This window comes from Geotrypetes seraphini, chromosome 3 (assembly GCF_902459505.1).
Source record: "Geotrypetes seraphini chromosome 3, aGeoSer1.1, whole genome shotgun sequence".
In the NCBI taxonomy this organism is placed as follows: Eukaryota; Metazoa; Chordata; class Amphibia; order Gymnophiona; family Dermophiidae; genus Geotrypetes; species Geotrypetes seraphini.
Genome location: NC_047086.1, coordinates 161371949 through 161386072, shown reverse-complemented (window position 1 = coordinate 161386072; position 14124 = coordinate 161371949). Strand labels below are relative to the sequence as shown.

Below are 14124 nucleotides of genomic sequence, written 5' to 3'. Positions count from 1 at the left end.
GGCTGGGTCTCCTTAATATCCATTTATTCGGAGTGACTTACCAACTTCGTCATAGTAATGACTGGTTTAGAGATCTTTCTACTTTTTCTTTCACTTCAACGGAGACAGCTTTACTTTATCCTTTTCACTTCAGTGCCATATTTCACATGCCTCGGAAACACTTTTGTTCTCTTATTCAGGCCTATCCGATCTACTCCATCATGCGTATGGCTTGGAGATGGTTATGTTTACTCTTAAAAGCTCACTCTGATTATTCACCTTTACTTCCTATACAAACTAATCCCGACTTTGAACCAGGACAGACTAGCGTATTCCACCACTGGCGGACTCGGGGTATCTGTTATCTCCATCAGGTTCTCACAGATGAAGAGTTAGTACGACCTTTTTGTCTTAGTTCCTTTAAGATTCCATCATAAAAGTCTATTGGAATTGCTGCCAGATTAGGACTACTCACACCTCAATACACTATGGTCAGCAGACTTGAGTGTGGCCTGCTTGGTCGATAAACTTAAACAAAACCTTCGAATGATGTCTAAACTATACCTCTCGGCACCACTTTGGGAAATCGCTTATAAGCTGGCTATGCATTATTATATCTTGCCTAGTCATGCCCAACACATGACCCTTCGTATTGATTCCACGTGTCTGAAATGTGGCAACTCCAACGCTACCCTGGGTCATATGTTTTATCTTTGCCCAGTTGTCCAGTGTTTTTGGAAAAATATATTACAACATATTTTTATCTTGTGGCAGGTGCATTATCATCTTAACCCCTCTGATAATTTTTGCCCAATGTCCGATGATCGCACCGGTACCTAAGGGCCTGCAAGCTTTTCTTAAAATATCTTTTCTCCTGGGCATTAAAACTATACTACTGCAATGGCTAATCCCAGAGACTCCTACTTTGCCACAATGGAGGGCGCTTCTTATACAACATTTACAGATGGAACTGCAGAGAAAACCCAACTCAGATACTACTGGTGGCAGATGGTTACAGTACTGACTAAACGTATCTTTATTGTAAACCGTTTCTATCCCATGTACTGTCAAATGTATCTTTATTGTAAACCGCTTCGAACTTCACGGTATAGTGGTATATAAGAAATAAATTATTATTATTATTACTTGGGAGCCATTTTGGAACTCGCTGACACTGACTGCCCAAAGCAGATTACTAAACTTGTAACATTACCCTACAGTCTAGTATACACTTGGCTTCTAGAGAAGGGGGGGCCTTAAGGATGGGGAGCAAAAATATAAACAGGTTTGTCTTGCTGTATTTACTGTATTTTTTCTGTTACTGTACTTTGAAATTGTTGACACATGTTTACATTTCTTTATAGTGTCTCAATAAAATATGTTTAAAAAAAAAAAAAAAAGTATTGCTTCAAGGTGTGTTCAATTCGCCGATCCTTGAGAACAATGTCCTCTTCCACCAGAAGGGAAGTATTTTTGTAACCACCATCACCGGGGAATCCACATGGGACTGCTGCAATTTCTCCAATTCTTCTGGAATCAAAGGGTATAATCAGGCCATAGCCAGAACCTCTTTCAAGCCCATATCCTGAACCAGTCACTCTGCCGAAATCAATTCTTGAATATCTGAGTGCATATGGAAAGCTTTACAAGGCTCCTGTAGGAATTTCATAGCAGAAGACTCTGACATCCCCGAGGTTGTCGTAGATAGGTCTTCCACAGACATGGCAGCCAGAGCTTCCAAGATCAGGGAGCTCAACTTCTCCTTGAGAAACAAACGTAACATCTTGGGGTCGTCCCCCTCTTCCAGAGGGAGTTCCTGAAAAAAGGCATCTGAGAAGACTGAGGCCTCATCCTAAACAGGAAAAGCCAGAGAAGAATCCATTAGCCCCAACCAAGGAATCCACCTTTGCTCTCTTGGACCTGAGAGGAGCCAGCAGGAGGGGATCAGAGGGCATCTGAGGTACACCAGCCTGGCTTTGCCTAAACAAATAAGCTTGATGCTACTCATGCACAAATTCAAGGGAAAACATACTTCCAAACCTCCAGCCCCCTCTGGCCACCCCAATGAAGATGATTACTGGCACCAAAAGTTGCGTGGGAAGAGCAGAGGACAGGCCCGCAGCATCCCCTTGGATCTGAACATCACCCAACACAGCTGTGCTATTCTGGGGAGAACGTCCAAGAACCCCTGCCAGAGGACCTACTCTGCACACCAAAACTGGGCCTGACTCTTCTTCCAGAGTGCCTCCTTCTCCCTCCCACATCTTGTCTGATGTGCAACAACTGGTGGAATCCTGGCAGCCGACTCATACCAGAAAGGAGACTTACCACTCCTACACTTCTTAACCCCACTCGAAGTGATGTGCAGCCAAAGGCAGCTCTCCTGTGAGCAGGAACTGTACCAAACAGCCTGCAGGAACACTGCCTTCACTCCAGCTTTTTTCCTCGAGTCAGAGATTTTGCTTTTGTTCGATTTTTCCAGAACAAAAAAGCCAAGTGAAGCTGAATCATATTCTTTGTTTTGTAGATTACCCAGCTGCTGAGCCTTGTTGCTAATGGGCCGGGGGGGGGGGAGGGAAAAGAAGAGGGCACAAGCCTCAGAAGGCAGAGCATTGACACTACTGGTGATGCTACCTGGACCAAATTAGGGCCAGAGGAGCTCAACTGAGATCCAGCTGACCAACTGGATCATGAGCAACCTAACCAAAGCTCAGGATTGAAATTGTGTCCTTCCACATACTGGAGATAGAGAAAACAGAGAACATCTGAAGCATATAACCCAAGCCACAAAGTTCATCCCTCCAGTATTTTCTATCTCCACCTGCTGTTCAATGGACACAACTAATCTGCAAGTTCTGGAATAGTGTATGGATGAAATGGAATTGCAATTAGGCGCCAAACTCTGGTCAGCAGCCAAGTCTGGTCAGTTAAATAATTTTAAATATCAGGGGATGTGTGTTTATTTTTAGGCCAACTCTAGTCCCCCTCCCCCAAAATACACCCAGACCACACCTCTTGCCAGATGCACATTTTTCAGTTTTCGACATGTATATCCCATCTATATAAGGAAAGTCGAGAAAACCGCAGGGATCTTCAAGCCAAAATATACTTTAATGATAACCATATAAAGTGGAACTTGAAACCGGACTCTTTTTTGTGGGGTATCCCATCTATATGCCAGTTTATGCACATCTAAATATGAATAGTGTGTCTAAAACAAAAAAAACAATGTAATTTGGTATATTCAACTTCAGATTAAAATTAATTATCCCTCAAAAGAATACTGTAATACCAAAATAAATGTTTTGTCATACCACTAAAATTATTCAAAAGCCACTGTTGTTAAATCAATTAAATCATTTAATGTTTTGTCTTGTTAAAATTCACTCTACAGGCTGACCAAACTATATTCTTAAATAAACCATTGAAGGTATATTTTTTTCATATGTATGGACCTTCAGACCGCAATCGGTACAAAACTCCCAAATGCTTGTATTCTTCGTCGGTCCAACCTTTATTAGAGTTTATGTCATTTTTATTTTTTCAACTATTTCTTAAAATCTCTTCTATATATATGACACCATAACATCACTTAACTTATAGTGATTGTGTCTTGTCTTCACCTCTCCCGACATGCATGTTTCACAAAGAAACCTTTCTTCAGGGTTGAGGGAAAGTTTGAGGGAGCTGCATACAAACTGTAGAGTGAATTTTACCAAGACAAATATTTACATGATTTGATTGTCATACCACTGACATGTTCACCATTTGAAAGCCAGCTAAAAACAAATACATGTCCAATGAGGCAATCTACCTAGTGGTACATATAAAAGTGACTTCTTTAAGTTGCTTCCTGCCTCTGCTTCTCTGTTTTTGTAAAAATTATCATCATCATGTTTTACAGCAGCAACAGCCAGCCAAGATTGTTAGAGAAACTGTCCATGCAGTGTTTATCATTATCATACTTACAACTCCCACAGGAAAAGCTAAAACTGCCATTATCCAGTCACGGAGGGAGATGAGTTTTTTTAACTGTCTCTCTTGCTCTTGGTTTTCACTGCCCTTGGTCAGAAGACTGGAAAGGTCAGTCAGCACACAGATCCCAAAGAAGACAGCCTGGATAACCTATACAGATTAAATTCAGCACTGATAAGTCCAAAGATAAGATGTTAGGAATGAACATCATATTGTGGAAAAACAAATGCATATCAAATTGAAACAAAAAAACCATAGTACAGACTCCCAGCACACATTCTCTCTCATAAGGAATGGTACATATTTTAGTCTTAACTGAGGAGACAGTTCTCAGACTGTTTTCAAATACAACCAAGATAACTTTTTTTTTTTTTACCATATATATTACACAGTGTCAAACGGAAAATATTAGGAATGTACTTTCATATTAATAAGTGTCATGAATATAACTGAACATTCTTTTGAAAAGTTTAACTGAACATTCTTTTGAAAAGTTTAAGTCCTTGCTTAAAGCATATTTCTTTTCTCTTACTTCTTATTCTCTTTCAGCTTAGAGGAACTATGATTGTGCTTGGACTCACAGCTAACAACTTCCCACTTCCATGCTTCCTTTTGGGTGCTCCCATGTAAATAATGAATACTCCTTGTTGTTTTCCTTGCATGTCATATCTTGCTTGGGTGGCATTGTTTGCTTTAATATTTGTTATTATGTCTGTTCCTCATAGCCTCACTCCTAATTTTATTATTAATTTTGGAAACTGCTTAGATTAAAAGATCAGGTTCTTACCTGGATAATCTTTCTGTTAATCTTCTCAGGAGTCTGTACATTAGGTGATCAATCCATTCCTGCGAACCAAGTTTTGCAGAATTTAAAACAGCAGCAACAGAGAACCAATCTGCTGTGTGCAATAAGCACTAACATCAAAGGAGCTAGAGGCTGAGGAATACACTTACTTATACAGGATTTCCTTACTCCAGGAGGCAGAAAAGCAGGCAAAACAGGATATATTGAGGGAAGGCCATATAGACCCCTGAGAAGATTAACAGAAAGAAGATTATCCAGGTAAGAACCTAATCTTTCATTCTGTTACATCTACTCAGGAGTATGTATGTTAGGTGATGTACCAAAGCAATTGCTGATGTCTAGTGTGAGACAGAAGAACCTGCCTGCAAGACCGAGGATCCAAAGGTGACATCCTCTCGAGCCCCCACATTCACTCTGTAAAATCTTGTAAAGGTATGCAGATAGACCAAGTAGATGGTGCTGGTACTGAAATCATAATTGGTAGAGATGGCACAGATTGCACCAGGTGTCGAGGCATTGGTGACCTCGATGTTGAGGCACACCTCTGAAGACACACCAGCTGTAAAGATGCCTAGTTACCTAGTTTTGATGCATTTCCTTCTTGCATGTGTCATTGGCAGTGGCATAGCGAGGGTGAGAGGTGCCCAGGGCAGTAGAGCCCCTCCCCCACCCTCATCTCTACTCCCCCCACTCCTTCCCCGATCCCCCCCTGCCGTGCGTGCCCCTCACCCACTTTCCCTTCCCCCTCCCCATACCTCTAATTGAAACTGTTGCTTGCGGCGGACAACCATGAGCTCCTTGCAACTATGTTGACTCTCCCTCTGATGTCACTTCCTATGCATGGCACCTGGAAGTGACATCAGCGGGAGAGCTGACAGGGTCACTAGCACGTTATTGACTGTCACAAGCAACAACTTCAACTAGAGATAAGGGGAAGGAAAGGGGGTGTGAACGTGGTGAGGAGAGTAATGGGAAGAGGCGGGGGGGGGGGGTAGCAACATGGTGCCCGGGGCAGACTGCCCCCCTCCCTTACTATGCCACTGGTCGTTGGAGTAGATGCTCAAGGAGAGGAAGAGTGCCTGTGCCTCTTAACTTTTTTATGCACTTCCCACCAATGGAGGTAAGGGAGACAAAAGAACAGTGGTTTGAGACATCAATGTCTTTGGTGTTGTTAGCGATGCCTTCAGTGTTGATGTTGGTGTCAAAGATGGTCTATGAGTATCGACGTCACAATCAGCAGATATCCTTGATGCTCCCGGTGTCCTTAAAAATCTTTTGTATTGAACCTGTTTGGCTTTAAGCAACCTTTTTGAAGATTTGAACAGAGGTTGCAGGAAATATCACAGGACCCAGGCACTACACACACCAACTATGTGGGTCAGTTGCTGAAATGGTCCAATTACACTGAGTGCACTTCTTAAAGCTGCTTGTAGCCTTGGACATTGAGGGGATCAAAGATCCCAAATGATCTTGGGAGGTCGATTAGATGCCAGGTCAAAAATGTATCAATCCTCCTGGCCTGAAAACAGGCTGAGAAAAGCCCAAAAACAAAAACCAAATGTTTGGTTAAAAATAAATTTTTTTTAACACAAAAAAAACACAAGAAAACATAAAGATATGAAGAAAAATATGATACATTTGAAGAGATTCTAAGAAAAACAGCTTCTTAAATCCCCGGAAAACTAAGATCTGATGGTCCTAGAAATCAATGTTGGGTGAGAAGGCACCAGCACATGCATGGTATGGGCGCAGTGGCGTACCAAGGGGGGGGCGGTGCGCCCCGGGTGCCAGCCCTAAGGGGGTGCTCCCGGCCTTGCCGTTCAGTTCCCCCCCACCCCCGAAGGACCGCTCGCCCCACTGACCTTCCTGCACCACCTGTGAAGCAGCCCGCAGCAGGATCGCAAAGTCAGCATCAGCGATCCCTGCATTGCTTAGGCGCTGCTTCCTGCGCCGCGATCCCGCCCCTCCTCTGACATCAGAGGAGGGGCGGGACCATGGCGCAGGAAGCAGCGCCTAAGCAGCGCAGGGATCGCTGACGCTGACTTCGCGATCCTGCTGCGGCTGCTTCATAGGTGGTGCGGGGAGGCCAGGGGGGCGAGCGGTCCTTCGGGGTGGGTCGGGGCATCAGGCCTTCAGGGTGGGGCGGGCGGGCAGGCAGGCAGGCTTTCAAGGGGGAGGGGGTGACAGGCAGGCAGGCAGACCTTCAAGGAGGGACAGGCCTTCGGGGGGGTGCAGACCTTCAAGGGGTGCAGGCCTTCAAGGGGGGGCAGGCAGGCCTTCAGGGGGGGTGCAGGCCTTCGGGGGGGTGTAGGCCTTTGGGGGGGTTCAGACCTTCAAGGGGGGGGACAGGCCTTCAAGGGGGGACAGGCCTACAAGGGGGTGGGACAGGCCTTCAAGGGAGGGACAGGCCTTCGGGGGGGGTGCAGGCCTTCGGGGGGTGCAGACCTTCAAGGGGGGGACAGGCAGGCAGGCCTTCAAGGGGGGGACAGGCCTACAAGGGGATGGGACAGGCCTTCAAGGGGGGTGCAGGCCTTCAAGGGGGGACAGGCAGACCTTTAAGGGGGGACAGGCCTTTGGGGGGGACCATGATTTAGAAGTACACGGAGGGAAGGGGGTGTTCAAAGAGACGTGCATATGCCAAACTTTGGGAGGGGGGGGAAGAAATAATGGGTCTAAAAATAGAGGAGAGGGATAGAGATGATGGACCATGGGATTTAGGGAGGGAAGGAACAGAAAGGGAGAGAAATTGGACACAAGGGATGGTGTGGAGGAGGGATAGAGATACTGGATAGGAGGGTAATTAGGAAAAGAAAGGGAGAGATGGTGGACTCTGGGGTGGTGGGGAAGGAGGGAGAGATGCCGGATGAAAGGGTATTTAAGAAAAGGTGGATCTGTGGAGGGAGATGAAAAAAAGGAAAGACACCAGACTTCCTGGGAAGGGAAGGGAAATGGAAAGGGAGGACAGAGTTGGCAGATGCATGCAATTAGCATGCAGAAAGAAGGAGACCCTGGCAAGCAAGTTATCAGAAGAAAACCAGAGCCTTGGACCAACAAGATTTGAAATATAACCAGACAACAAAAGGTAGAAAAATTAATTTTATTTTCTGTTTTGTGATTATAATATGTCAGATTTGAAATGTGTATCCTGCCAGAGCTGGTGTTGGACTGCAAACGTGAGCTAGGATTTAACAGAGAGAGGAAAAGTCCTTTTTGTTTCTTTATTTTATTTACACCACAGCGCCAGTGTGGTTAGGAAAAGCCAAAGGGGGTGAAAAAGCTATAAAACCCACCAGGAGTTTTGAAAAAAATCACGCAACTGGGCAGGAAAATCGAATTGAAAAACCAATTCAATAGGCTGAATTGAATCAAAAATTTTTTTCCTGAATCTGGCAGCATTAGTTTGCGCTACTGTCTTAGTCTTAGGACCTGGGATTGGGGAGAGATGGCATCCTCAGTACTTTATAATGCAAGTGAAACGAGGATTTGGTCAGACTTTTGAAGGGTCTGCAGAAAAAAAATATTGTATAGGCCGGGGACATGAGACAGCAGGAAATGGGAACTTTTCTTCCTTCTATTTTTGTGAATGGAAAGGCTGAGGATGTCAGAGAGTTCAGTTAAAATATGTGCTTTATAAGAAAATATAATAATGTGTTTTATAAAGTTTATAGCATAGCTGGCCTACCCAGTGAGGTGTTCCTAGTGGTGATGGTGGCAGCGTGTCAATGTGTTGAGAGGAAGAGGTGGTCTGGGAAATTCTGCTGAGCAAACTCCGGGCCCATTTCCACCCCCCAGTTAGTCCACTCCACTCAACTGGTTCACACACTGAGTGGGTCTTTGGGTGTTGTTTTGGGATCTCTTCCAGTGGTTTATCTCCTTCTGGTCCAAGGAAGGAAACTTTGTTATCCTTAGCATTGACCTACAGAATATGTTTGTAACAGCGCTGCTTGTGTGGCATTAGGCTATGTAGTGATCGAAAGAAAAAAACAGACCTTTGCACATTTTTGCACTATATGGTGGGTGTATGAGGAGATTCACATTTCCTGCACAGCTAAGTCCATGTGAAGTTACCTTGTGCTGTATTTGACATCTAGCAAGGTCTCTGTTTGAAAGGAAAGATCTAAACTTAAAAATGAAGTAGCCAGAAGTTATGGTAAAAGCAGATAGTGTAGCTGATTTTAAGAAAGATTTGGACAAATTCCTGGAGGAAAAGTCCATAATCTGTTATTAAGACATGGGGGAAGTGTCTGCTTGCCCTGGATCGGTAGCATGGAATGTTGCTACTCTTTGGGTTTTGACCAGGTATTAGTGTCCTGGATTGGCTACCATGAGAATGGGCTACTGGGCATGATGGACCATTGGTCTGACCCAGTTAGGCTATTCTTATGTTATGTTCTCATCTGTAGAGGCCTTTGTTTTCACTTCTTATTTTAATGTATTTTTTTTCTGGGAACTTATCAGTGCTTTTTTTATAATGGGAACAAAAATGGAAGAGAATTAATGTGTGTGGAATGGGGGGGGGTAACTAATTTCTTCAGCTAAATAATTAAATCCACCTCAACCAGACATAGGAGAACTCGCGCACCATTCACACACCCTCCAACCAAAAACATTAAAAGAAAAAACTGTTCGACAACCTCCTAGCCATTCGAGCTGCAACACTCGACCCCCAACTCTACAACCTATTGACCTTGACCACAGACTACAAAACCTTCTATTCAAAAAACACATAAAACCGAACTAACACAATCAGAACTGTCCCAAGCATCACCTGCAACTACTCCATATGTACTTCTGATGTCATGACAATTCAGACATAATTTATGTTATGTTATGTTTGGAATATAAGAAAATTTTCACTGCCTGTTTCTATTCTGACCATTTATTCTGTTTCATGGTGATTACAAAAAATATTTTTTTACATAGGGGGGGTGTCAAAAAATGATGGGCCCCGGGTGCCACATACCCTAGGTACGCCACTGTATGGGCGGTCTTGAGACTTTTCAGTCTTTTAAAGAAACAGTACACTTTTGTACCCACATGCTGCCTACTTGTCTTAGGATAATTGTGAGGTACACTGATGACACCCAAAAGTGCACCTGCTCTATATATCAAGTAAATGGTAGAGAAAATGTTTCTTTTGACCTGGAGCGTTGGTTGGTGTTTTGTATTGCTGATTGGCATCTTATTGCATTGTCAGGCCTCATTCATCGCCTAATTAGCTACCTCTCTGCCCTCCTCTAACCCTCCACAACCCTATTATTACTTACAGTACTCACCTCCCTTTTGATCCTCTCTATTAAAACCCTCTCAACACTTGAACCCTTGCTCCCTCCCCAGCTCCTAACCCCTTCACCCTATTTCTCTGTACAACAGCCAAACGCTGTGAGTTTTAGGAAAAAAGAAATTAAAGAAAATATTCTTTCATTTAAAGTGTAATTAAACTCTGAAAGTAGTTAGCATAAGGGGCTTTAATAAGCAGTTAAAATAAGTTCTTAAAACAGAAAGTTCAAAAACCACTACTACGGTAAATGGACTTGGGAAAATCAACTGCTTATCTATTTTACTCTCTTGAGATCACCAGGTGCTTGTGGCCTGGATTGACCACTGCTGGAAACAGAATATTGGGCTTACTGGATCTTCAGTCTGTCCCAGTAAGGCAATGCTTATGTACAAGCGTACTTATGGAATGTAGGTAGGCTGGATGAAGATGCAACTGAAGTTAAAAAAAATCTTGTATAGGAGCTGTTTCTTGAGATAAGCAGATGGATCCCATGCTTCCTTGTTTGTCTCTATGAAATGTCACCACTTGGTTATCAGTACTGACTGACCACTGAGCTTGTGAGCAAATACATATGAATAAATATGTGAAAAAGATGAGCCAATTGATTTTAAAAACAAAACCGGGATGTACAAAAGGGGAACCGAGGCTCAAGTATTTCAGAACAGGATCTGCTGATATAGAGCCACTTTCAAAGTACAGTATATGGTAAATTGACATTTTTGTAGCAGCTACATATAGCTCAGGGCCCTGTTCTTTCTTGATTCTACTCCATCTCTCATATTGCACCTTTAGTATATACTGTACAGCGGTGCGTAGGAGCCAGCTCTATGAGTGCTGTGGGTGCTTGAGCACTGTCAATATTGAGTGAACTCTATGACTGTGTCCAATGGTAGAATAATTTCCACTGGGTTTAACAACCTTAATCATTTTGAAAAGTTGGCACCTATGGTGCAGATGCTTGAGCACCCCCAATATTGAGCAAATGGTTCAGTCTGTCCAAGGAGATATAATTTATAATGGGTTTAGCACTCCCAATCATTCTGAAAAGTTGGCTTCTATGCAGTGACAGATCCTCCTTCACTCCTATCCTGCTACCAGTCGGGGTGCCCCAGGGCTCTGTGCTGGGACCCCCTTCTCTTCTCCATCTATATTAATTCCCTTGGCACTCTGATCTTCTATGGTTTTCAATACAACTTCTATGCTGGAAACTCCCAATCTACCTCTCCACACCAGAAATCTCTATAGGTATCTAGGCTTGTGTCTCAGCCTGCCTGCCCAACATCACTTCCTGTATGTCCCACTGCCACCTAAAGCTGAATATGGCTTCTCTTCTTCCCCCCTCCTCCCCCCCCACTCTCTATTTCAATTCACGGTGCTCTCAAACCCCTGTCTCCTCAGCTCGCAACCTAGGGGGTATCTTTGACTCCTTTCTCTGTGGATCCGTATGGCCATTTCTTCCACCTATATCGGAAATGGAAAGTGTCCACCCATTTCTGTGAGGGCACATTCCATGAGACGCATTGCCTCCTCTTCGGTTTCCCCAGAAGAGATATGTAGAGCCGCAACTTGGTCTTCTCTGCATACATTCACAAAGTTTTACAGAGTGGACGTAGCAGCCAAACAGGACTCCACATTTGGAACTTCGATTCTGATGGCAGGCTCATCTGGCCCACCCTAAGCTTGAGGGAATGCTCTGTTACATCCCACAGATTCAGGAATAGAGTATCTGTTGTATTTGAAGGAAAGATTAGGTTCTTACCTCAATAATCTTTCTAGTAGACATACACTCTATTCCTGAAGCTTGAAGCCCTGTCAGCTGTGAATTTGCCTGCTTCCTGTCTCAATAAGACTGACAATTCAGACATCTTGTTTCTTTGGTCCAGCCTTGAGAAGAATAGAGGCAGTGGCTACCGTGTTGAAGTATCCAAGGGGTATCTCTACAAATCTCCCACACTCTTAGTGTAGGTTGCGTTAAAGTAGGTGATTTGTTTGTTTTTCACCTTTTTATGTATTGCAAATGTTTGAATTTGGTTATATGTTTGATGATATGAGCAGAACAGACATGTTTCCCTGGGAGAGTCCCTGTACCCCTCCCTTTTATGTTTCTGCTCCAGGGCTGTCTGCTTTGCTTCTAACTGAGGAATTGAAGGACAGTCCAGAGGTAAGGAAGGAGAAGCAAAAAGAATGCAAATGAAGCTCCCTACAAGAGTTTTCGTGAAAAGATGTTGACTATCCACGGGTTCAGTAACAGAGTGTCTTGTCGTACTAGAATGTAGATTTCAGAAAAAGTAGGTCCAAAGTATGAATGGGAAAAACAGGTACACTGTCAGTACATGACCAACATAGATACTCATTTTAGCCCAAGCTGTCACAGAACCTGGCATGGTCCAGCGTAAAAGGCAAATGGTAAAAAATGGTGAACAATGAACTGTTCTGGAGAAACCAGAACACCAGTCACAAGGTTAAAAAAGTGACCAGTATGATAATAAAAATCCTTTGAGCAATGAGAACCCAATGAGGTCATATTTTCACTGATGCCCAAGTCAGTGTGTAAACAGAGCTCAAATAACAAATCAAGCTGATTAAAAACAGCAATCATGATATGAAGAACTAAACTAGAGAATGACACGGGAACAAATTATTCTCCGTCCCCGCGGGAACTCAGTTCCCTGTTCCGTCCCAGAGAGTTATTTTCCTGTCCCTGCAAGCTCTATCCTCATCTGCACAAGTCTCAAACATTTTAAAATTATAAGTATTCAAGGCTTGTGCAGTTAAGGCAGAGCTTACAGGAATGGAGCAAGGACAGCGACAAAACTCACGGGGAAGGAACGGTGAAATGGAGTTCCTGCGGGGATGGGGACAAATTTGTCCTGCATGAACAACTGCTTCGAAAAATTGCAAGCCATGAAATCAAGGGTGAAATACTCATGTGGATTAAAAACTGGTTGGCGGATAGGAAACAGAGTGTGTGTGTGTGGGGGGGTAAATGGACAATACTCGAACTGGAAAAGTGTCACGAGTGAAGTGCCGCAGGGTTCAGTGCTTGGACCCGTGCTCTTCAACATGTTTATAAATGACCTGGAAATTGGTACGACGAGCGAAGTGATCAAATTTGCGGACGATACGAAGTTATTCAGAGTAGTGAAGACGCAGAAGGATTGTGAAGACCTGCAACATGACATTAACACGCTCGAGAAATGGGCTGCGACATGGCAAATGAGATTTAATGTGGATAAGTGTAAAGTGATGCATGTCGGTAACAAAAACCTTATATACAAATACAGGATGTCTGGTGCGGTACTTGGAGAGACCCCCCAGGAAAGAGACTTGGGAGTACTGGTCGACAAGTCGATGAAGCTGTCCGCGCAATGTGTGGCGGCGGCGGAAAAAGGGTGAACAGAATGCTAGGAATGATTAAGAAGGGGATCACGAGCAGATTGGAGAAGGTTATCATGCTGCTGTACCATGCCATGGTACGCTCCCACTTGGAATACTGCATCCAGCACTGGTCGCCGTACATGAAGAAGGACACGGTACTGCTTGAAAGGGTCCAGAGAAGAGTGACTAAAATGGTTAAGGGACTGGAGGAGTTGCTGTACAGTGAGAGATTAGAGAAACTGGGCCTCTTCTCTCTTGAAAAGAGGAGACTGAGAGGGGACATGATCGAAACATTCAAGATAATGAAGGGAATAGACTTAGTAGATAGAGACAAGTTGTTCACCCTCTCCAAGGTAGGGAGAACGAGATGACACTCTCTAAAGCTAAAAGGGGACAGATTCCATAAAAACGTAAGGAAGTTCTTCTTTACCCAGAGAGTGGTAGAAAATTGGAACGCTCTTCCGGAGGCTATTAAAGGGGAAAACACCCTCCAGGGATTCAAGATAAAGTTAGACAAGTTCCTGCTGAACTGGAACGTACACAGGTAAAGAGAGTCTCAGTTAGGGCATTGATCTTTGACCTAAGGGCCACTACGGGAGCAGACTACTGGGCACGATGGACCACTGGTCTCCAGCAGCAGCAATTCTTATGCTCTTAGAGATCACAGTTGTCATTATTTTAGGCAGGAGCAAGTGGGAGTCACTCC

The 14124-nt window shown here is 43.9% G+C and overlaps 1 protein-coding gene across 3 annotated transcripts in view; it reads right to left on the bottom strand.

Moving 5' to 3' along the window:
- AIG1 (androgen induced 1) overlaps positions 1–14124 on the bottom strand; it is a 168582-nt gene that overhangs the window by 137739 nt on the left and 16719 nt on the right. For all 3 annotated transcript variants that reach the window (XM_033938235.1, XM_033938233.1, XM_033938234.1), the window contains exon 2: positions 3949–4104. In XM_033938235.1, the coding sequence (XP_033794126.1) occupies positions 3949–4104 (156 nt within the window). The remainder of the gene's footprint in view (positions 1–3948; positions 4105–14124) is intronic.